The sequence below is a fragment of the Grampus griseus genome (assembly GCF_964374135.1).
Source record: "Grampus griseus genome assembly, chromosome: 10".
Lineage (NCBI taxonomy): Eukaryota > Metazoa > Chordata > Mammalia > Artiodactyla > Delphinidae > Grampus > Grampus griseus.
Window position 1 is genome coordinate 34,798,116 of NC_139004.1, and position 24,800 is coordinate 34,822,915.

Below are 24,800 nucleotides of genomic sequence, written 5' to 3' on the forward strand. Positions count from 1 at the left end.
TATCACATACCTTGAATTTACTGCTCAGAAACCTTTCTAATTGAATTAGCAGAGGATTTGTAGACATGAAAATTTAACAGATACTTTCCCCAGGTTTCCAAATGACCCATTAGAAACAAAGCAAGTTTATAAATTAACTGATAATCTTTCGTAATACAAGCTATTTTATAAGGCATTTAAAACTGTCTCTCTTCCAAGCAATATGAAAAGAACAAAAATGAAAATATAATCTTTTGACCTTTTGAGTTGAGAGCTATGAAGATTTCTTTTTCATTTTTTAAATTATTTTTTTAAGGAAACAAGGTTTTCAGGTGATGTTGAACCACTTTATTCTTTTAATGGCTTTTTATATGCCTCCTTAGATCAGCCATGAATTTCAGAAGGGGATTATTCCCTTTGAAATTCCTGAACAGAATACAACAGAAATAATCTTAAACAGAAGTAAAACAGTAAATGTCTCAACATTATGAAAGGATTATCAAGCCATTCATTCACCAAGAGGATAAACCCTTCACCTAATTGAACCGAGGAAGAAATGACGAAAGTGGGTAAGGATCCTTTTGCGGCCAGAGCTTGGGAGCACGGCCTTGGAGAAAATAACTCATCTGCTGTGCCAGTTTCTCACCTGGGAACCAGCTGAGTCTAGTGATGTGTTGCTACCAAGGTGAAACTCAATCATTCTTAAAGCTGATTGCCTTTCAAAAGATGGCGCTCCGGAGTGATTGCCATCCATAAGCATAATAATAAAGCCATTGGAATGTATTTATTAGCCGTTTAAGAGAATACACCCCCTCCCCCAATACACCTTTTTTCTCTTCTGTCCCTGAGGCTCAAATTGTCCAGACGTTCATTTGTTTCGGTACAATTTATATTTCCCAAAGCCCCCATTGGCTGCTGTGCAGAGAATGGGCACATCTCCTGATCTCCATCGGAAACTGTTGATCCAAAAGTGTGGATAGGGCCAGGGAGTGAGGGAAAGGGCGGAGGAGGGGAGGAGAACATTCAACGCAGAAGGAGCCAAAGGAAAGCAAGGGAGGCAGGAGCAGGGAGAACGGAGAGCTGGGTTAAGGGGGTTGGGAAAATGTGGGAAGGGAAGGAATGGGGCCACAGAAGGAGAGGGTGAGGAGAATGAACGTGACATTGAGGGGGCAAAAAGAGGAAGGGGTCAGGGAATGGAGAAGTAGGCAATGTGGAAAGATAAAGCTGAAATTATAAAAACTTCAAATAAAACCCAATTCATCCCAGAGTCTCCTGCAGTGTTTCTGTGAGACAGTGAGACTGAAATAGGAAGAGGCCCTTTATTTTCTTAGGAAGAGAACGCAGACTGGAGGTAGGAGAGGAATGGGAGAGAACTTTGCAAACAAAGAGAGCCTGTGGCCTCTCAAACTGCCCCCATGCTGGATGAACTGTTCACACCACAGTCCCTGACTTTATCCAGAGAGGGGAGTCTGGGACAGAAGCCTGGTCTCCCTACAGGCTGAGGACTGGAGAGTCACAGTGCAGAGCTGTAGGAGGTGGGCAGGGGTTAAGGAAGAGGGCCCTGAAGTCTTCAGGAATGCAGAATTAGGAAACCTGGGGCTTCCCAGCTTCCTGCCCCAGGCTCCAGGGGACACACGTGGTGCCACAAAGGAGAGACAGAAACATCTGCAAACCCAGATCATTCCTTCAAACCTGCATCCCTAGTCCCTGGGCTCCAGCCTGATTTGGAGATACCACAGATACCATCCCCCAGCCCCCAAGGAAGACTCCCCATCCCGCAATGGGAAAAAAAAAAGAAAAGGCCTTGGCCAGGGGTCAGTGCACAGCCCGCTGCTCTACCTGCCCACACAGAGGCACCAGGGTCAGGGCCAGCCTTTGATACGAGTGCTGGAGGGAGTGTGCCCCCTCCCCAACTTCTGGCTGTTGCTGGTTGAAAGACTTTGAACAAACTAACCCACCCAAGCTTCAGTTTCCTCACTGCAAAGTGGATGGAATGACAGGCCCTGCTTAAGATGCATGGAAAGGATGTATTGTGGCCTCAGGTTTACGAACCCTTGGTAGCAAGGTGAGTGAGAAATATCCCAGGTGAGTGTTTTTTGTTTTGTTTTATTGTTTGTGTTTTTAAGAGATAAATTTGGTTAATTTTTTAAATTCAGGTATAATTGACATATAACATATTCATTTCAGGTGTACAACATAATGATTTGATATTTGTATGTGTTGCAAAACGATCACCATAATAAGTCCAGTTGACATGTGTCATACACAGTTACAAAAATTTTTTTCTTCTTGTGATGAAGACTTTTAAGATTTCCTCTCTTAGCAACTTTCAAATATGCAGTACAGTATTATTTAATTATAGTCACCATGCTGTCTGTACATTACATCCCCAGAACTTATTTATTTTATAGTTGAAAGTTTGTACTTTCTAACCCCCTACACCCAACCCTCAACCCCCATCCCTGGCAACCCCCAATCTGTTCTCTGTATTTATGAGTTTATTAGGTTTTTTTTTTTTAATTTTACATATAAGTGAGATCATATGGTATTTGTCTTCTCTGTCTGACTTATTTCACTTAGCATAATGCCCTCAAAGTCCATCCATATTGTCGCAAATGGCAAGATTTCTTTCTTTTTTTTGTATTTCTTCCTCTTTTATGTATTCAATTTTAGTATTCCATTGTATATATATACCACAATTTTTTTATCCATTCGTTCATCAGTGGACACTTTGGCTGTTTCCATGTCTTGGCTATTGTAAGCCGCAATGAACATGGGGATGCATGTATGTTTTCGAGTTATTGTTTTCATTTTCTTTGGATAAATACTCAGAAATTGAATTGCTAGATCATATGGTAGTTCTATTTTTAACTTTTTGAGGAGCAGCCATACTGTCTTCCACAGTGGCTGGATCAATTTACATTCCTATCAACAGTGCACAGGGTTCCCTTTTATCCACATACTGGCCAACATTTGTTATTTGTTGTCTTCTTGATGATAGCCACTCTGACAGGTGTGAGGTGATATCTCACTGTGGTTTTGATTTGCATTTCTCTAATGATTTGTGATGTTAAGCATCTTTTCATGTACCTGTTGGCCATCTGTATGTCTTCTTTGGAACAATGTCTATTCAGATGCTCTGTCCACTTTTTAATTGAATTGTTTGTTCTTGTTGATATTGAATTGTATGAGTTCTTTATATATTTTGGATATATAAAATATCTGCAAATATCTGCAAATCAGATACATGATTTGCAAACATTTTCTTGATTCAAAAGGTTGCCTTTTCATTGTTGATGATCTCCTTTGCTGTGCAGAAACATTTTAGTTTGATGTAGTCCCACCAGTTTATTTTTGCTTTTGCTGCCTCGGCTTTTGGAGTCAGATCCAAAAAATTATGACCTGATGTCAAGGAGCTTACCACCTATGTTTTCTTCTAGGAGTTTTATGGTTTCAGGTCTTATATTCAAATCTTTAATCCATTTTGAGTTAATCTTTGTGTATGGTATAAGATAGTAGTCTAGTTTCATTCTTTTGCATGTGGCTGTCCAGTTTCCCCAACACCATTTATTGAAGAGACTATCCTTTCCCCATTGTATATCCTTGACTCCTTTATTGTAAATTAATTGACCATGTTAATTTTGTGGGTTTATTTCTGGGCTCTCTTTTCTGTTCCATTGATTCATAAGTTGCTTGTAATGCCAATACTTTACTGTTTTGATTACTATAGCTTTGTAATACTGTTTGAAATCAGGAAGTGTGTTGCTTCCAGCTTTGTTCTTCTTTCTTAAGATTGCTTTGCCTATTCTGGGTCTTTTGTGGTTACATACAAATTTTAGGATTGTTCTATTTCTGTGGAAAATGCCATTGGAATTTCAGTAAGGATTGCATTGAATCTGGAGATTGCTTTCAGTACTACGGAAATTTTAATAATATTAATTGTTCCAATCCATAAGCACAGGATATCTTTCCATTTAATTGTGTTTTCTTCAGTTTCTTTCATCAATGTCTTACAGTTTTCAGTGTACACGTCTTTCACCCTATTGGTTAAGTTTATTCCTAGGTATTTTATTCTTTTTGATGCAATAAATAGAATTGTTTTCTTTATTTCCCTTTCTGATAGTTCATTATTAGTGTATGGGAACACAACATATTTTGTATATTGACTTTGTATCCTGAAACCTTACTAAATTTGTTAATTAGTTCTAGCAGTTTTTTGATGGAATCTTTAGGGTTTTTTATATATAAATAATATCATGTCATCTGCAAATAGTGACAATTTTACTTCTTTTTTTTCCAGCTTGGATGTCTTTTATTTCTTTTTCTTGCCTAAGCGCTCTGGCTAGGACTTCCATTGGGTGTGTGCTTTTGACAAATAGGTCTTTGACAAATTCATGAATTTATTCACTCCACTGCACAGATATTTGAGTGTTTGCTATATAACAAGCACTGGGGATATGTCATCAAACAATCCAGACTCCACCCCCGAGCTGTCATCATTTTAGTGTTTTATATTAGAGGGAATTTATTGCCAGGAGGAAAATAAGACCAACAAGGGGGATAAGGAGTGTGTGTGTATGTGAGTGTGTGTGTTTATGTGTCTGGGGCAGGGTGTTTGCAATTTTAAATATGCTTGGGAGTATGAAAGACATCAAGTGTTTCTTGTAGAATTGCAGTGCGTTTGTGGGGAGGGATATGAACAGTGCTGCCTCTGACTGCTCTTTCTCAGATGTTCACCAGGGCAGGTGAGGCTGGGGTGAGAGGAAGGAGTCACACCTTTGTGACTGGTTTAGTTCCTAATATCCTCTGACTTTCTCCGGTCCCTTTCTAATGTCCTTTCCCCAGTCTTACAGGAAGGTGTGTGAGGCAGAAAGACCGAGAATCAAGCTTTCTTGGCAGAAACATCAATAAATGAAAACTGGCTTATAATGAAAATAACAATAGCAATAACTTCCTGACCCCAGTCATTAGGTACACATTCATTTTAGTTAATACACCATCACTAGTAAGAAACGTGAGTCAAGAGACCACAACGCCTCCGAGCATGCGGGGCGCGTAGCCTACCCTGGCGGCGGCCCTGGGGGAGCGAACATGGTCCGCAACTGCTTCCAGCGCGCACCTAGCGGTAACTCTGGAACCAGCCGCGGAGCCTGCACGGGGCGGGGCCTGCACGGGGGCGGGCCCTCATCGGGCCCCTCCTCCACGGGCAGAGCGCAACAGGCCCGGGTTAAAGAGGCGCGCGGAGGCGGGCGCGGCGCACACTGTTGTGGCGCGCGGAGAAGCGGCGCACGTGTCTCCGGGAGTTCGGCCTTGGGTTCACCCAGCTGCTTTAGCTCCCGCGGTCCAGGGTGCCCCCTCGGCCCCCTTGGTGTCCGCCCACCTCTGGCCCGCGTGAGGAGGTCCCGCACAGTTCCCTGCGCTCAGTGGGCCAACTTGCAGGGGCAACTGTGTCGGTGGAGCGGCGCCGGGTTGAACGGGGCACTGCGCATGCGGAGCTCCAAATTCAAACAGCTGTTTCCAGAGGCTGGAGGGCGGGTGAGACCGGGAGCCGCTGGGGTTAGCTGAGGCATTCTCATTCTCCAGGAGGTGGCCTCTCGGGAGCCATGGTGGACCGGGGCCCTCTGCTCACCTCGGCCATCATCTTCTACCTGGCCATCGGGGCGGCGATCTTCGAGGTGCTGGAGGAGCCGCATTGGAAAGAGGCCAAGAAAAACTACTATACGCAGAAACTGCATCTGCTCAAGGAGTTCCCGTGCCTGGGCCAGGAGGGCCTGGACAAGATTCTGCAGGTGAGCTGGAGGTTTAGAAGTTCTGAAGGGGAGCGCCTCGCAGCTTTGGATAACCCTCACTCCCTGTGGGTGGTCCCGGGGTGACCGGGGAGGATGTCTCCCCATGAGTTTGACTGCTGGAATCTGCCGTTCACCCGTGGGCGCAGGAGTCTCCCACGCGCGCGGAGACTTTGGAACCCAGTTTGTCCGGAGGGAAGAACTTAGGCTTGACCCCCGGGTGAACCAGGGCCCGCAGTGGCTCGGTGTGGGTGTGCGGGTACCTCCCTGGTTGGAGGAGGCTGTGGGGCGGATAAAGGCGTTTGTCTTTCCTTGGAGACGCTCCCAGAGTTCGGGAGACCCGCCGGGTGCCGCCTCCTCGCGTCTCTACCTCCCAGCTCCGGGGCCAAGTGCGGCACCCGGCCGGCTTTTTTCGGCGTTTCTTCACCAGCCCGGCGGAGTGGCGCGAGGCTCCCCCGCCCCCGCAGGGCTCGGGAGCGGGGGGGTCCGGGGCTCTGTCGGGCCTGAGCCCCCGGGATGCGGGCTGGTGGCTAGAATGCTGGGGACGCGCGCAGGCTTCCGGGAAAGCTTATCTCGCGGAGACATCCCCGAAGGGCTCGGAGTTCAACTTTGTGAAAGTAACAGGTTGAACAAAAGAACAACACCCGGAGAGCCCCTTTTCGGGGGACGGGGCGGGATGGGGGTGGGGCGGCGGGCAGAGAGGTTGTATAGAATGGGAGGTTGTGGGAGAGTTTCTCCTCCATGTTGGCATTGGTTCATATGCCCTATGGATGGCATTGATCTCACGTGGATAAAACTGTGGGGCTTGTTTGGGGATCGAAGACTTCTACCCCAGTTTCTCGAAGGTTCTTGGCCTCAACCATTCACGCTTCTTGGCCTGCAGGGATGGCCTCCCTCCAGTGGAACGACCAGACCTGGGTAAGAGCCCGTGAAGGCTCTAGGTTGTGAGGTGGAGTAGAGATATTGTCCAAGGTGTTACATTTCTCTTGGGGTAAAAGATGCCAGAAAGGAAGTTTGATGAGAAACAATCTTTAAACTGCTGCGGCTCCCCAGTCCTTTATGGCTGTGTAGTTGTCTCTCATTTTTCTGGCCTCAACAGCCCGTATGCAAAATGGGAAGAAATGTGTGGGTATCTCGCCTGTGGTGCCCCCTTTTTGTCCCCACATCGAAGGACATTCCCACAGGTGAGCATATAGGTGCCTGCTAGCAGCCGGGCAAATAAAGACGTGTCCTCTTAGGAGCCAGTAGAAGGGGAGGTTTAGGCCAGAAGGTTGGGTGTTGGATTTTAGTGGGGACCCTCCTGTCCGGGAGCAGTTCCCAGGGCGGGGGCCGTTGGTAGGTGAGGCTGGTGGGAGTATGAGCTTCGGAAGGGAGTAGGGTGTTTTAGCTCCTGATAGCAGGAGTTCTGGGCAGCTCTGCCTTCCTTGAGATGGGTGTCTGCCCTGTGTGTGTGTGTTGGGGAGGGAGGGTCACTTTATAATTTCCCTTGAGGAAACAATTCCTCTGGAGAACGCGTTGCTGTTTACTTGGCTCCAGGGCTTTGTTTAGAGGGGGAAGAAGGCAGGCGGGGATGATAAAGAATCGAGCTGCCCTCGAAGTGTTTGCCTCTTCTCCGCTACTGCAGGGGAAGGAAGGAAAGAATTCAAGGCTGAATGTGGGAAAATAAAGTTCAAAACATGAGGAGAAGGGAAAAGGGGGGGGGGTCGGGGTGAGGCAGCCGGGTGCAGCTGGTGGTTATAGCTTTGGAGGTTAGGCAGCTTTCTTAAGGTGTCTTAAGCTTTCTTAAGGAGCAAGCAAGATGCCTGGTATTTTGAGGTCCTTTTAAACCCGCCAGCGATTACCCCCCAAAAGCCGGCAGGTAGCTTTAGGAAAAGGATTTGGGTATCAGGCCAGTCTGATTTGGAGGTGATTATGGACAGGCCTGTCCCCATCCCCAGCCAACCTCTCAAGCCATCTGCAACTTGGCGAATCCCCTCCCTTCACAGGAAGAACCCCAGAAATGAGAATGAACCAGTGGAAGCATTTCGCTAGCATCACTTTCAGTCTGCAGAAACCTGCCTGGCTTCGCTTGCTGATCTGGGACTTGGGGCACTGCTGCAGGCCACAGGAAATTGGTTTAAGGAAAAATGAAACTCAAAAATCTTCTTTCCCATCTGGCTGCTCCTGCATTTTCCACTGAGTTCTGTGTTTTATCAGGTTCTGAATAATCACCTTTGTAATCCTAAAGAAAGTCCCTCAGTTGGGAATTCCTGGGGTAGGGGCCCACCCCCCCCCCAAAGGCTGTTGGAAGGGGGTGGGGTGCAGCCTGGGTTGGGGTTTTTCTTAGAGTGGAAATTGTGTGTGTACTTTCAAAGGCGTGAGAAAGGGAGTTAAGGCACCTTTCTTTAGATCTTTGGAAATAGTCCCTGAGTTGTCAGGTGCTTCCTCCCTGTTCATGCTGTGGTTGAACTGAGGCGGAGGCTGACTTTCAAAGGCTCAGCGCCCCATTGGCCTCGGACCACGTGGCCACCCCTCCTTCCTGCCTTCAGAACCATCCTGAACCCTTTTGCTCTCAAGCCTGCTCCTGCAGGTGCTGGTGACCGACTCCCCCAGCCTCCTCCTAAATTGCAGAGGCTCCCACAAGGGGATTTGGCATTGACCGAGCGCCTAGCGTGTTGGGCGCTGTAGGAGGTCATCGGCATTTTATGAGAGGGCGCAGGCTGGTTTTGCCATCCGGCTTGGCCATTTACCCATCAGACCATTTAACTTTGCGTCTCTTTCCTCATATGCAAAATGGGGGTCTGGTGAGGGTCAAGTGAAGTGGAAGCGTTAGGCGTTGGGTGTGTATAGGTGAAACTGAGGAGTGCCAGCCTCCCTCTGCTCGCACATTGAGGACACGTTGACTAGGGCAACTTGCTAGGTGCTTTATTAGTCGGGTACTCTTTACAGCACCCTTACGTGTTCAGATAAGGAAACTGAAGCCCAGGGGAGTTACCAAGAGGGCACAGGCTGGGGTGGGACCCAGGCAGTCCGCCTCCAGAGCCTGCTTCTCGTACACCCTTGCCCTCCCCCTTAGGCATGTGAAGCTATTGAATGGTGCGTCTGTCAGTGAGCTTAGTAAATTGGTTCAGCTGGACTCTCTGGTCTGCTGGGAAATTCTATTTTCTCTTTCCCCTAGAACAGGCATGGGCACGCAGGTGTCTCCTGTGTTGTGCCTGGCTGAGCCACACCTCCTCCCTTACCGAAATAAGCAGCAGTCCACCCCGCCCCACTTCTCCTTTGGGGGTGCGGTAGGGGTCGCTCCAAGCCCTGCCTTTCGCTGGCACACCCCATCCCTAATTGGGTTTTCTTAAACTGCGCATGTAGCTGACCTGTTCCCAGAAGCCTCTTTGATCCTGCTGGCCTCTAACCTGCATTGTCCTATTCTGAGGTTTTCCGTGTGCGCCAGACCTCTCTCCTTTTATTTTCTGGGCCCTTCGTACTCCCCTACACATGTTCCAGTCCATAGTAATAAGGCTAATTCCAATTTTGAGGTTCTGACATCCTGTTATTAACGCCAATCCTCCTCCTAAAACTTAAAGAAATATAACTATGGATCATGTAGTTAAATTACATCTGACCAAAATGCTCATACGGGGCACGTGACTTGAATTTTGGGGGGAACCGAGGGTTAACATGAAAACCTCTTTTGTTTCAAACCTTGCTGGAAATTGGAAAGCGCGCTGGTTCACTTAACTGCCTTTGTATGTAAAGGGAACACAATAGATCTTTTGATTATCCAGAATCACGGAGGCCTCTGGGTCATTCATTCGAAATGGAACTCTCACTGTCTAAGACTGCAGAAATGGAAAGTGGAGAAGTTGGGTTTTTGAAAGGAAATAGAAGAAAGAGGTTCCTTCCTAAAGGCTCATTTTCTTATTTATGTTCCGCTCAAAGTTGAGGGCAGTCAAAACGAAAAGATTCTCCAATCAATAGATCTGCTCTAGTTAACTACTCTGGTTAGTTTTAACAGTTAAGGTGAATTTTTATTGAATCGTTTTGAGAGTTTTACTAGAGCCCTTAGGATGATTACAGATGGCACAGTAATAGAGGCTTATTGAGGGCAGAGATTAGCAAGTGTTGAAATGTTCTAGTGGGGGTGGGGGGAGTCCTATAGGAGGGGGTGTAGGGGAGGTGATGACTGCTGCTTCTAAGTATTTTCCTCAGGTTTTGCTCTATTTATAGTCTGGCATTTAAAAGAAACACAATCCTCTGGTTTTGGACGCTGTGCTTGGCTGGCTGTGACCCCAGGTCAAGAGCTTTCATCTTGAACTTGGTTGTTTGCTGTTAGGTTGGCCTCAGCCTCTGAACTCTTTATGTCTGTGGGGTGGGGGGAGTGGGGGGCAGGGAAGTACCAGGCTTTGAAGAACGGGGAAGCCGGGCTGCTGAGACAGAACCCCCAAGAGAGTCTTTGTACAAATTGAGATGCCAGATCTTAGTGGTACCTCAGGAACCACTTGACTGGCCTGAACTGGGGTGATAGAGAGAGGTCCGATGAGGTAGGCGAGGGCAGTAGGTTCACCTCCTGGTGTTCCTTTTGGGGAGCGGAGAAGGTAGAGGTGAATCCCCTTGGAGATTTTGCTGAGAGTCCCTCTGAACCCCTGGAATAAGTGGAGGAGCCCTGACCTGTTGATCCTCCCCACAAGGGTGGGTTGACACGGATAAAAGGACACGCTGCCCTCCGTAGGATCTTTGTTCACGTGCCACTCACCTCGCTACTGCAGGCCCCTTCCTGTTGCTGAAGGAGTCACCCTCCAAGCACTGGGCCATGCCGTCCTATCACCCTCACAGGTTGCTCAGAACAGTGCTTGGCACACAGCAAGGCTCATCACGCGTTAGCTGCTGCTGCCACTCACCTCCTAGATGCGCCTGCTGTGTGATGGGGCCATCCACGCACACGTGTGGTGAGCATAGAGTCAGGAAGACCTTAGTGCAGGAGAAAGGTCAACTGACTTTTTTTTTTAAATATAGTGAAAAATACATAACAAAGTTTACCTCCTTCCCCTTTTCTGAGTGCTGTTCAGTAGTGTTACGTGTATTCACATTATTGTGAAGCAGATCTCCACAATTTTTTCAACTTGCAAAACTGAAACTCTAGACCTGTTAAACAACTCCCCTTTCCCCCTCTCCCCAGGCCCTGGTAACTACCATTCTACTTTCTGTTTCTGTGAAGTTGACTACTTCAGGTATCTTATAAGTGGAATCGTACAGTCTTTGTCTTTTTGTGTAAAATGGTGCATACACTAAGGAAGACCATATAGAGGTTCCTTAAAAAAATTAAAAGTAGAACTACCATATGATCCAGCAGCTCCACGTCTAGGTGTATATCAACCACCTTTTTAAAAAGCTGGAGAGAGAAGGGAGGATAGGAGGGTGGCTCTTTCTTCACCGCAGCCCGCAGGGAGGTGTAAAACTGCACGATGGTCCTGTACTGCAGCCAGGGGGCAGAGGGGTGAGGGCCACATGACGAAGCTCTCTGGGTTTAGCCAAAGAATTTGAACTCACCAAATTTTTGCAATTTTCAAGTAGGGGAGTGAACAGCATTTCAGAAAGTTTCCTCTTCCTTCACAGCTGTTTGCAACTTAAAAGAAGTAGAGCATTCTACTCTAAATTATCGGCTGTTTCTGTGGGCTGATCGTTTCACCCTATGGGTGTTCTGATAAGGATGCCTCCTCCCTTTCTCCTTCCAATGTGTTGGAGTGTGGGTCTTTCCCCAAAAGCCCACAGAGCTCACAGCACCTCCCCCAAAGGAGCCCACCCACACTCCCTCACACCCAGCTTGCAGTTAGGGTACCTCTGTCTTCCTTCCATGAACCCCTTGGGAGGTCCAGGTCTGGGTCCCCTCCATTTGATGACCTTCCCAGGTTATACCTTCTTTGCTTCTGTAGGTGACAGTGCGAGTAGTGTGCTCCAGCTCTGTACAGCTCTGCCTGAGGCATCTCGGCTTTTTGTGAGCAGTTAATCTGGCCCCCAAACCTCAGAGACCTGGGCAAAGTTAGGGGATCACAGAGGGGTCCCTCCCTGCCAGCTGTCCCTTCTGTGTGCACTGAAGCCTGAGAAACCAGGTGGGGCTTTAGCCCTCGGGAGCTCAGTCTAGTTGGGGAGAGAAACAGGGCCACAGTGGTGAAATGAGGAAAAATGTAGTCCTGGTGCCCAGTGATGGGTTGCATATGGTGAGGCTGGAGAGATGGACGAGGGTCAGAGGGCCTCAGAGGATTCGGTTCCTGTTTCCTGAGGCCTGTAGAACCCTGTGGCCTGCGGGGCATCTGGCTCTGAACAAAACATAGCCCCTGCCCTCAGAGAGCCCCTACTCTAGAGAAAGACAGGTGAGGAGCTTGTTACCTGACATTGGTAGGTACACCTGGAGCTTCCAAGCATGTACTGTTGAGAGATTAATTTCTGCTCTCGAACTTAAAGAAGGGGGAATTTGAGGCAGCCAGGAGGGTTGAGTGGTGTGAGCTGCAGGCCCTGGGAGCTCTCTACTGCGTACCTCCCATGTGCCAGGCTGGTTCTTTACCTGTTGAACCTGTCCTGTGGGTGAGGTGTTACTTCTCTGCCCATTGTCTAGGAAACCGAGGCCAAGGGGTTTGCCCAGGGCTACATGGCTAGCCAGAGGCTAAAATTCACCCTTCCTTGCTGACTGCAGAGCCTTGGGGCCTGACCAGGAGCAGAGGTAGAGCCAGGAGGTAGAAGTGATGGGAGTGGGCAGGGATTGGGGGCCGGAGGTGGGGGTGATTCCAGCTAACGGTTACTGAGCACTTGCTTCACCACAGGCAGTGGGAACTGTTTATGTGCATCGTCTCATAATCCTCACAGCAACACTTTGCTGGAGGCACTCTTACCAGCACCACCTCAGGGCAGGAGCAACAGAATGGATAGTTCGAGTTCACTCATTTGCCCGAGGCTGTGCAGCTAGGAAGTGGAAGAATGTGGATTTGAACCCAGAGCCCACACTCTGAACCATTCTGCTCGATGTGAGCCAGAAAGGTGGCGAAAACAAGCAGCAAAGGCCTAGAGGTGGGAAAATGGTGTCTTCAGAGCCTTAGGGTGCATCGGGTGGTTCTCTGTGTGGCTGGCTGGTTACTTAGCCTTGGGGCCTCGAGCAAGTCAGTCTCCTAGTCTGTGAAATGGGACAGTCGTTCAGTATTGCCCTCATGCCTGCAGAATCCACATTTGACTGAGTGCCTGACACGTGCAACTGGTGATTTGCTATGTGTTAGCTGTTCTCTGACACCCCGTCTCTCTAGGGTCGGGGGTGGGGTGGTGCTGTTCCTGACGCCCAGTTCAAGCCCCACATGGAGACACAGATGGAGACACAGATGATAAAACCCACCAAAACTCCTGGTGGAGTCCCCACCATTTTCCATTTCCTGCACATTCACCCAGCCCCTCCCTCAGTGGAAGGTGTATTTCCTCTTCCCTTCCAGCAGAGCCCTGCTCCCTCCTCTGCAGAAAGGGGACCAGGCTTTCTCTGCACAGTCCTGGCTTATCCCAGGCGTTTGTTAAAACTCTTCCCTTCCAGAGGATTCCTGGGTCCAGGTGGCCTCATGGGTACCATCCCCGGAGGGTGGTCACACAGGATGTGGGGTCAGAGTTGTGCTCTCCCTGGGGCCAGACACCACCCATCTCCCCTCTCAATAGGCCCTTGCTGGCCAGGTCCCTTGGATTGCCTTTGAAGTGTCCATTCTGTTTTTCCCCTCCTAGCTAAATATTTGGGTTTCCTGCCGAACTATTTAGGCAGTATTGTGTACTTCTGGCTGTTGTCACCTCCCATGGCCACTGTAATCTGGCTAAGGTTGCCTAGCTGACACCTCCCATTAGGGAGAGCCTTGCCCCCAGGCTAGGCTAGAAGCTGTGTGGGGAGGGGCTCACCCGGGGGACAGGGCCAGCTTGTCTGTTCCTGTAGACTGGTGGCGGGCCCTGTGGGCTGCCAGGGGTATTGTAGGCCACAGCAGCTGAGGAGGACACAGCGGAGCCCCTCCCTTTGTCTGTGTGACCAGTGCTTGGGGCTGGAGCTGGGGCCGGGAAACCCTTATCTGAACCACTGTGCAGGGAAAAGCTGATTCTAACGTGGATTCTGATTCTCCCCCCAGTACTGGTTTGTGCTGTGTGACCCTGGTCAGACTTCACCTCTCTGGACTCTGCTTCTTGGGAGTAAGTTCAGCCTTTCATTCAAGAAGGCTTGGAGAGCCTGTTAAATTAGGCCCAGCTAGACTGCAGGAGCCCTGTGTGGGCAGCGCCATGTCTCCCTACCCAGTTCCTAGCTCAGTAAGTGACTGGCTCAGAATGTGTCTGTTGGGCCCCCGGGTGCCCAGTGGTGTGCCTGGCTCGGACGGGGAGGCCAAGATTCATGTGGACCTTTGGGTTGGAGTCTAGTCATGAGGGGCCCAGCCTCCTGCCAGGTCAAGGTGGTTACCTGGGTGAATTGAGCCAGGCCGGGCTCTGGCCCCAGAGAACAGAAGCGGAGCGGCTTTATCAAAATTTACGCCCATTTCCTCCTTCTAGCCGTCCAGCCTCACGAGGCGGTGCCAAGTTGCCTGGTGGTCAGCCACAGGCTTTAAACTCACACCGCCTTTGCAAGCTGCGCCCTGAGCCCCTGGCTTCATCAGAAAGTAGGAGTGATGGTATCTGTCTCTCGGGGCGTGAAGACCACAGGAGAACACAAGAGGAAGGCGCGCTACGAGTTCATCTTTAAGACCAGCTCAAGGTTATCTTCTCCCTTTTGAGGGACTTTACAGAGCAAACAGCTCTGTGTCTCTGGGTCTATTCATCGCCAGGAGTCCCCTTACGCCTTTCCTGTGGGCTGAACAAGGCCTGTCTGCGTGAGCACGCCTAGCAGGCCTGTCCTCCCCAGGGTAGGTGGTTTCTGCTTTCAAGGAACTTGAGAAAGAGCAGAGACCCAGTCCTTTGTGCAGATATTTACCAGGCACATACCATGTGCCCAGGCCTGTTTTGAGACCAGCTGTGAAGGGGATGAGCCGTCCCTGCCTGTCAGGGAATGTCCTCAGACCACGTACCGCAGAAACCACGAGGGCACGGGGGGGGGGGGGGGGGTGGGGGGGCGGAGCAGGGGGAAGGCCAGGCTGTTTGTAGGGGAGAAGGGTGTGTTCCTATAGCCCTTAGGCATGACTGCAGCCTACAGGCATTAGGCCTTTTCTACCCCATGGCGCACCCCTTGGGGCAGAGCTGACTAGGGATGTTGGCACCAGAGGATGGAGCAGAAGTGTTGCCTGCAGCACCTGGGTGACCTCTAAGGGGCATGCAGATACCCAGGCTTTGCACCCTCCTCACATCCCCACCCTTGGCCTTACCATGGGTCTCTGCAGACCTACTCACCTAAAGTGCCTTCCTGTGCCCTCTGTGAGGTCTGTCATCCCTTTCGCTATATGGGAAAACTGAGTCCTGGTGAGAAGCTGGGACAGACCGTCTCTAGAACCAGGCTTGGGTTAAACTAGCTGTGCCTGCCCAGGTCCAGAGCCTTTCTTCGCCAAGCCAAGTCTGTTACCCCACCTCTAATCTCCTTTTGAACAGCCTTTAAATCAAAATCTTGATGTGTGTTAGGGTGCAGAGCGCTTACTTCACTTACACTAAACTGGCCTGATTTCCTAAATTGCCCCAGCACACCCTTTCCTTGAGTGCCAGCTTTCCTACGCACTAGTGAGTTTTTCTGAAATAAGAGGCAAAGGTTGAAGTTGTCGTCAACCATAGGCTCAGAAAGGCCCTTCAGAGCCTGGGGCAGAAGTAGTCTGATGTCTCCCCAGGGAGTTTCCCCATCACAGGACCCTGCTCCCCAAGTGTCTGAGCCCAAGGAGCTGTTGTTGGCTGGTTTCTTGGAGGCTGGCAGGGATGGGGGAGGAGGGTCAGGCTCTGGGTGCCACTCCTGGCAGCACATCATAAAATGGGAGGCTGAAGGGAGCTTAGTGGTTATCTAACTAGCCTCCCTTTAGAGCCCTGAAGCCAAGGCCTAGACCTCGGGAGGTTATGTAACTTTTCCAAGGTAACTGTGCTCACCAGGGCGAGGAAAGTACAATAAAGGAGTAGGTAGAGCTAAGTGGGGCAGTTAGGGAAGGCTTCCTGGAAGCAGAGGCCACAGGAGGTGAAAGGTAGTCAATTACTGCCACGGCAGTCAGGGATCCTGATAGAGTGAGATTGGAACACTTGACTCAGAAAACCCTCCATGGCTTCTCCCCCAGACTCAGAGCCAAAGTCCTTGCAGCAGCCCAAGTGATTTGGACTCTGTTCCCTGTGTGGTCTTGCCTCTGTCTGGAGCCCTACCCTTGATCCCAGCTACAGACAGGAGGCCATGCCCTGAGGGTGGGGAGGCATTCTGAAACCCTGCACACTCCCAGCACGTTTCAACTTTTACCAAGAACTCAGGTCTATGTCCACTGATAACATAAGTCACCCTGCAGGTGGAGCGGAGGGAGGTGTTCCAGCAGTCAGACCACAGCAGTGACTGCAGCTGGCACCTGGTGAAGGAAAGGCAGGTGGGGGCCATCCCACACCCTGGGGACTCCCAGCAGCGGGACCATAGACAACGTGGAAACTCATTTCGCAGATAAGGCAACTGAGGCGAATAAGTTATTCAAGGTCACACAGCTAGTTAGTGGCCTGGACCCAGGCCTTCTGGGTCCAGAGCCAGAGCCCTGCCCCACTTAGACCCCGTGGTGTCCTAAATCAGCTTTCCCCTGTGCTGGGCCACCAGCCCCTCCTAGAGACTGAGTTTTCTCCTTGGGCCCTGTTGGCTCCAGCTCCCCGGAAGCGGGCTGTGCATGCTTACTGACCCTTCGCTGAGAACTGCTCTCTTCAGCCTTTGTGGGTTCTGACACTGGTCACTGTTCTGACCGCATTGACCATATATAGGTTTGTTTGCTCTTCTCAGTGTGAAAAGTTTTAAAGCGGGACAAACCTGCGTTAGCGAAGTAGGTGCCGCAGCTCAGGGCGGAGGCCATCAGCTCCATCCCTGCCCTCCAGCCTGTTCCCCTGGCATCCTTACGGACCTGTCAGGCTCTGACCCTTCACTGCAAGGTTTGTGGGTCAGGGGACCCGGAGACCGAGCTCTCGAGAAAGAATCAAAGACCTGGAGTCGTGAGGTGCGGTTTAGTCTGCCTCTCGGCTATAGGGTTCCTGTCTGAGTCCACACATTACCTGCTACCGCCCCAGCAGCTAAACCCACACTTGCGACGCGTCCCTGACTTGGCTTCCCCAGGGCTAAGCCCTAGCAGCGCTGCGGTCTGCACCTTGGGAGGAAACAGCTTTCATCTTGCCTTTCTCCTGGGGTGTAAGCGCTGCTCAGATCTGCCTGCGTGACTGGGGACAGACTGGCCATTTTGCAGCCTGCTGAGGACCCCGGGGCAGGCCCTTCACGGACTTGAATGTTGATTTTTGGCTTGGGTGCTCCTCGAGTCTGATGCAAGGTTCTTGCTCCTCCCATGCCCCCGGGTACAGGATGGTACCTGTTCAGACCCACTGGAGGAGAAAGAGCGGCAGCCCCATCCCCTCCCCATAGCTCCTGTTCAAATAAAACTCTTGCCTCCCGGGTCGAGGAATGCATCCTGACAGTGTTGGCTTTGGAAGGGTGCCCTCCCCTCCTCAGCATCCCGCCCCCTTTGGAGCAGCGGGTGGAAGGGCTGCCTCTGGCTGAGGGATAGTGCTGAGTGGGCTGAGCAGAGCGCGCTGATGCGGTAATGTCTTGTCAGCACCCCCCGGGGAGCAGGAAAAGGGAGGGTGTCCTGACTATCAGCTTTTCAACACCCCATCCCCCAGACTCCAGCCGCAGCCCTGAGATCTACTGATGAGTGGCCCAGGGACTGGGGATTGCAAGACAGAGCCAGGTCCTGGGCCTGGCTCAGCTGACTTGCTGTGTGACTGGGCCAGGTCACTGCCCCTCTCTGCGCCAGGGACTTGTTCACTAAGGCCAATTAGACTCTTAGCGCCAGCTGTATGCCCAGTGCTGGTTCAAGGTTGTGGGAATTATGAGACATTATCCCTATCTTTGAGGTTGGGGCCGGGCCCTGCGGTGTATATGAAGGATTATTAAATAGGGGTGCAGCATGTTGTAGGGGACTCGTGTGCTCCAAGGTAGAAACGTTGCCACAGGCTGGGGCCGCCAGGGAAGGCTCCCCTGACCCTGGAGTTGGCCTTCTTTTGAGCCCCATCATTCTCTGGGCACCTCCTTCTCCCCCACGTCAGAGCACATTGCACTGGGGGTTGTGCCTTGTCTGCACTCCTTCCCCCTCCCATGAGGCCCTCGACTGCCCCATTGGATCCCAAACCTCACACTGTGTACGAGGGTAATGATTAATGAACATCCCAACCGTGAAGCTGTGTCTCTCTCTCCTTTGGCCTCTGTCCCACCAGCCCCCAAAACCCAAAGGCAGGACTACCAGCGCCCACCTCCAATCTGGAAAACTCCTGCCCCGGGCCCTTCCCATGGGGACCATGCCTGGCCAGATTCTACCCCAACCCAGCAAGCACTCTGGGACGGCCCCCCACCCTGCTGCCTGTCACGTGCACAGGGCACATGAGTGGGGACGCTCTGCCCTCTGTTGGGACAGGTCGATAGGTTGCCTGGGGAGGTGCGTCAGCATCCCCCCTACCCTCCCACACCCCTGCCCCGGGCGTGCACCTGTCTGGACCCAGGACTGGCTCCCCAGGGCTGGGGCAAGGCAACTTCTGAGTCATGAGGGGACACTTTTGAGTCCTGCTCTAGGAAGTTTCTGTCTCCACGATGCCAGGGCTTCAGAGTTCGTAGGTCTCAGTCTTGGCACGCCCTCTCTCTTTGGAATGCCCCAGGGCTGAGGGCTGCCTGTGGCCAGACCCCCCGTCTCTTCCACCAGCTCTGTGTTGGGGTCACTGTGTACGTGTCTTAAAATTTTCGCTTGCCAAAGCCGGTTTCCATCTGTGTACACACTCCACTCCCAGCCACCACTGCACTGCACACAGGTTGATCCCTGCTTATTGAGTAACCTGGTAGGCTCTGGCCTGTGGAATAGGAGACCCTCAGACAGACCAGCAGGGGCACCTGCTGGGGCCCTGGGGCAGGGGTGGGTTCCCAGGGCTTCGATTTGGTGTTCTCAGGGGGGCTGAGCTATGAGCCAGACTTCAAGTGAGACAAAAACAAGACGGCGGTGAGGGCAGCGGGGGACTCTAGTTTCATGCATGGCGCTGTGTTAGCGTTGAATAATTGAAACTCGACGTGAAAACAGAAGGCGGGAAGCAGGGTTATCTATGCCTTTTCTTTCTCTGCTTCCCTAGTTTTCCGAAATGCTGTTGTATTGCTTTTAGAGCAAAGAAATCGAATTTTCTGAAAGGGTAAGATGCATGCATATAGCGTCAGCCACTTCTACACTGGCTATTTTTTTTTCTTTTTTTTTTTTACACTGGCTATTTTTAATGTGCGAGTACACAAAGCACAAATAAACATGGTTCTAACGGCGCATACTCCGAAAACTAGTGTCGCTTCTGAAACTGCTAAACAACATGTTCTTTTTCAGTTTAGCTGCCAGAGGAGTGGCTTCCTGGGCAGCAGTGCTGTTGAACACTTTTGAGGGGAAGGGTCTCAAAGACTGGGGAAACCAGGTGGGCTTTCGGTCTGCAGACCAAGAAGTTTGAGATTGGACACGATCTGATGGTCACCAAGGAGAGAGTGTGGTTCCCCAGGAGAGGCCTGGCAGAGCTGGGGGAGTCCCAGGGGCTGTCCCCAGTGTTGGGCTCAGGGTCCCCTACAAGGGAGGGGATCCTCCAGAGGCCCACGGACAAGTATTGTCTTAGCCTCTGTGTCTATCCAGCTCTTCCGACTCCTGTGGGGGCCCAAGAAGACTTTGCCCTCCTTGCCTTTTAGACTGACAAAAGACACAAGCACAGGAAAGATTTGGGACAGCCCAGGACCGTGCGTGTAATTCAGAGCCCAGAGCATGTTGCAGACCACGGCCAAGGCTTGGGTGAATCCAGGGGTCCAGGGTAAGGCAGACCCTGCCCAGGTAGGATGTGTTGTGTTTGACTGCATCAGTATGGTAATTACTACCCACAGGTCCCTAATTAATTTAATTTTAACATGATATTACTAACTATTGTGGCTGTTTAATTTTTAATTAAAATTCATAAAGTTTGAATTTAGTTCCTCCATCACACTGGCCACAATCCAGGGGCTCAGTAGCCACATGGGACTGCTCAGATAGTGTCCCAGCAGCACAGAGTTCTCTTGGGCAGTGCTAGAGTGCTGATGGAACCTGTTGAGGTTCCTGAGGGCACATGGCTTCTCTTGGTACCTAGTTAAATTCCATCCTGCTCTGGGGCGGATGAGGTCAGAGCTGGCCGGCAGCCTTGGAGTGGGGAGGGTGATGTGCCGAGAACCTGAAGGGGGGGTTGCCCCGTCCCACCCCCCGGGAAACTTGCAGGCTCCTCTGAGGTGAGCATCCCCACCGGTCTGGTTCACAGAAAGCGCGGGTTGGCCAGGGTCTGCTGACTGCGCTGCCCGCTGTGTCCCGTCAGGCTCAGATGAGTGTGTATTGAGCAAGGACAGTCCTGGCCTTCCTTGCCTTGTCTGCTGTTTCTTGTGCTGTCTTCCTCTGTCGTTGTAACTCCTCCCATCTGCCTGTCTGTCTCTTGTTAGACCCAAGGCCCTCCTGGGCAGGGCCTGTGTCTTGCTCTTCCCTTATTTTGCCCACATCGGGGCACAGGGCCGGTGCTCGGCAAATTCTTAAGGAAGCACTCGACCTGACTTCGAGCTGCGTAACGTGAGAAAAGCTTGCCCAGGACCCTGGTCGCATCTTTCCTTGGGTTAACTTAGGTTGGTAGATCTGTACAGGGGTGTTGGGGGCTGGTATCTGGCCTGATGTGGCATGTGTATCAGGCAGGAATGGCTCCAAAGAGGGGAATGCCCAGAGCCTCGACGTGGGAGGGAAGGTGAAGGGAACCCTGTTCCCATCTTGTCCTCTTGTCCCCCTGCTCTTCCTGGGAGGTAACCCATGGGGCAGAGGGCAGGCCATATCCTGGAAGCCCACTGCTCGATCTTTGGTTTAGCCCACAGTAGCCCAGGCCAGGTGGCCATCTTCGGCAGACGCGAGGGCAAATGGACCTCCCTAGACAAGCCTGAGAAGTGGCCACTCCAGCTGCCGCTCAAAGTGTTTCGTGGGAATCTGGGTTCTGCAGGGGGGCAGGATGCAGGCACTTGAGGAGCGGGTCTCGCTCCCCTGCTGACCCTTGCGTGACTTAGAAATCTGGTGGCATTTGCTTTCCTGTCTCTGAGCCTCCGCCGTCCATGCACAATGCACCGGGAGGCTGGGGGAAAGCCTACCCCCAACGGCAGTGGGTGTTTAGAAACTAGAAGTTCAAAGTCAGGGGCATCTCTAGCTCTGCTGGTGCACCTACTTCACGCTCTTCACGTTCACATCTGCTGAGCCTTCGGACCCATGGCCCTGTGAATTGGTGGGGAGACAGCATTACTCCCGTTTGATCAGTAATGAAACTGAGGTCATGACTTGCAGGGCTGAGGAATAGCTAACGCTGTGCAGGCGTGGGTGTCAAATGTTGCTGCGCGCTCCTAGGAAGGTTGAGGGCTGCCAGAGCCTGGGTGGGTGTTAGGGGACTAAGCAGCTTTAGAAAATGCTCTTGTGTAAAGTTGCAGCCCGGCTGAAGGGGAGCGAGAGAATGTGTGTGTTGAAGGCCTGGTCCCGGTCCTTTCTGCCTCCCGTGTTTCACAACGGGGCTGCCTCAGAGTTAGGACTTTCCTGACGCGCCATCGGGAGAGTTTCCATTTCCTGTGGCCCAGCCTGTCCCTGGTCCTGGGCCCCAGGTGGGAGGATGGGAGGTTTTCCTAACCACCCCCCACCCCAGCTTCCCTCACCTCAGCCCAGCCTCTCTGTGCGAGGAGGGCTCGCTGTACTTTTCCATACCTTCAGCACAAAACAGCTCTCTGTTGCTTCACCCTGGTTATGCCCCAGTCAGCCGGGGATGGGAGGCGGGTGGGGGACTGTCCCCGCAGGGTGGAAAAGCTGAGGCGGCTGTGCCTTTGTGCTTTTGTGGCAGCGAAGGCAGGGGAGGCGGGTGGGGGGCACCGGTTGCATGGATCAGGCTCTGTTCCTTTCCCACTGTATTTGGGGATCCCCTTTGTATCTCATCCCTGTGATCTCCAGGTGGGGGCCTTGGTGGCCGGAGCCCCTGGTGCAGCTGGTGTGGTGAGAGATCTGTGTCCGGCTGTCTGGGGCTTGGGGAGTCTGCACTTTAGGGCACAACCCCCCTTGCCTCCGGCCTCGCGATGTTCAAAGTTGTCAGCATCGTGGTCTGTCTTTGCTCTTGTCTCTAGTTGTGACTCAGTCTTCCAGCGGTGAGATTTGATCTGGGATTTGATCTGCCATTGAGGCAGAAGGCTCCCCACCCTGCAAAGAGTACCATCCACCCCAAAATGCCTGTGCCGTTTCGCTGGTCGTTTCTTGTACAATTTATTCCAGAGACGACGGAGACCAGCTGTTGTCCGTCTCCAGCTGGAGACTGAACCAAAGGAAATGGGCTTGGACTGCAGCCGGGGGGATTTAGGTTAGAGTCAGACAATAAGGAAGGGTTTTGTGACAGGTGGTTGGCCCTCAGGAGGGTCTGCAGGGGGCTTCGTGGAGAGCATGGGGGTTGGGTCATGCTTGGAGGCAGCAGGGCCAGGTTTGGGGGGGGAAGCGGTGGTTTGTAATAAACAGGCCTGGAGGGTTACTTCATAGGCATGGCGAGACTCCGCTGCCACCTCTCATGCGGGATTAACACCAGCGCCTAGTATCCCCCGGCCTGTTTTCTTTTCTTTTTTTTCTTTCTTTCTTTTTTTTTTTTTTCCCATTAGTGAAGAGATTTACAGTTTAACCATCTGGTCGTCTTAAACAAATTATAATAAATGGGTAGACTTAATAATCCCTTATCATCAGAACCCTAGCCTTCAAGGATGGGCAGTTACTTATTACCCGGAGCTGCCAGCCGCAGGTGAAGGGAGAGGGGAAGGAGCAGATGGAGGGGTCCCTCTTTTGGGCCCCTGGGTGGAGACAGTTTGACGGTGGTCTGGGGTGCTGTCCTCTGCTGGGTAAGAGGTGAGGGTGTTGGCCACATCCTTCTCCCAAGGGTGTGGGTGTACCCGGATGGGATGAATGTGGTGAGGCTGCGGGCAGCTTTCATCCCGTGGAGGGGGAATCTGGGGGTGTCAGTTGCTGGAGAGCCTTGTCCTCAGGAACCCAGCAAGAGGGCCCAGGGGAGGCGTCTGTGTCCAGAGGAACAGGGCTGGCAGCTCCCAGGGCTCAGGAGAGCTTTATGGAACAGAGCATCATTTTCCCCCTCTGCTGGAGAAGCCACGAAGCAGCGGCATGCATGGGGCCCGGGGTGTGGCCCTCAACCCTGACACCCATCCTGGGCACCCCCTCTCACCGCCTGCCGGCCTCCTTCCTCAGGAATCCTGATGGTTCCAAAGTCTGCCGTGCAGCTGACTCACCAGGGCTAGGACCTCTGGGGGCTCTGGCCTGGCAGACAGGTAGGGTGGGGTGAGGTGAGGAAAAGGCACTGGGCAGAGAAACACAAAGCCATCACCCCGGGTGGCCACACCTGCCAGGACTGCCCACCTCATCCAGCCAGAACCCATGTTAAATACAGCACCAGCACCCATCTCCGCCCATCTTCATGCCCTGGAAGTGTGGTTGTGGAAGGCGTACATCTCGGAGACTGAGTCGTCATTTGGCAAATATCGAGTACCTACTGGTGCCAGGTTCTGTTCTGGGAATGAGGGATGAGTGAAATCTCTGTCTTCAGAGCCCGTAGTCTCTAGGCCAGATAGCAGATACCTGATAGAATGTCATGGGGCGATAAGTACCGTCCCAAGCCCTGATCTTCCCGGTGGTGGTCGCCAGGACCACCATTGCAGGTGACAACTGGCCAGCTCTGTGTTCACAGCTCTGGAGGTGTGTGCCCGGGCACAAACCCTCGGAATGGAGGTGGCCTCCCCCCCGCCCTGTTCTTCCCAGTTTACTTTTCCACCCAGTGCGCATCCTGTATGCCCAGCCCCAAGCTGTGCATTTTCACATAATCTGCACCCCAACCCAAGGAAGTCTCGGTCCCCCCGCTTTCCCGAGACGGAAGGAGAAGCTCAGATGGTGAGAGGACGTGCCCCAGGGGACCTGCTGGTGGGCGATGGAGCCAGGAGTTGAACCCACGTGTGTCTGCTCCAAAGGCCGGGCCTTTCCCCGCTCTGCCCCCGTGCTGCCTGCAGAGGGTCCCCAACTTGACGTGTGTGATTTTGCAGCGGATCAGCAGCTTGTGTCGTCCAGGCTACTGTGTGGGCGGGGGCTCTGGAGAACGGGAAGCCTAAGGTTGCACAGACCAGGGTGGGGCTGCTGAGCTGTTGATGAGTCTCCTTCAGGTCATCAGCCCAGGATGGGGAGACGGCAGGTCAGCAGTTCCTGCCACCTCCTTTGTGGCCTGCTTGAGGGCTGTTTTTAGAAACCTTGAGGGGCTGGTGACTTCCTGTGTTTGCTCCTTCCACCCTACTGTCAGGTTGGGATGAACCTAAGGCATCTCTTGGTGAGGGGGGAGCAAAGCATACGCTCATCCCAAATCATCTCGGGATTAGGTCCACGGGTGTGACACCCTTTTATAACTCTCCATCACCTGTCGCCCGTGTCTGCCTGTCTCCCGTCACTCACCTTCCCTGATCCACTTTGGTTGGCATTTCTGAGCCCTGTCCCAGGAAGGGGGATGGGTGGCTTGCTTGTTTGGTGCAAAGGGCCCTCAACTGAGAGTCAGAGGGCTTCCGGCTGGTTCTTCTCTGTGCTTTGTCATCAGCTTGCTGTGTGAGCTCTTCTGTGTCACTAGCCCTCTCTGATCAGTTTCCTCAGTTACAAAATGGGAATAACAATATCCATTTTGCTTGCCTTGCCCACAGGGTCTTGAGTCTCAGATGAAATTAGGGCCAGAGGAGTGGTAGGTATGAAAGGTGCCTGATGAATGGGGTTTTGGCCAGGAGGAGGGAGATGCCGGCTTTGCCCTCCTCAGCCT

The 24,800-nt window shown here is 51.9% G+C and overlaps 1 protein-coding gene across 1 annotated transcript in view; it reads left to right on the forward strand.

Moving 5' to 3' along the window:
• Positions 1-5,267: 5,267 nt before the first annotated feature.
• Positions 5,268-24,800, forward strand: part of KCNK5 (potassium two pore domain channel subfamily K member 5) — a 36,419-nt gene continuing 16,886 nt past the window's right edge. The window contains exon 1 of the mRNA XM_082664626.1: positions 5,268-5,768. Coding sequence (XP_082520752.1) covers positions 5,583-5,768 — 186 coding nt within the window. The 5' untranslated portion in view covers positions 5,268-5,582. The remainder of the gene's footprint in view (positions 5,769-24,800) is intronic.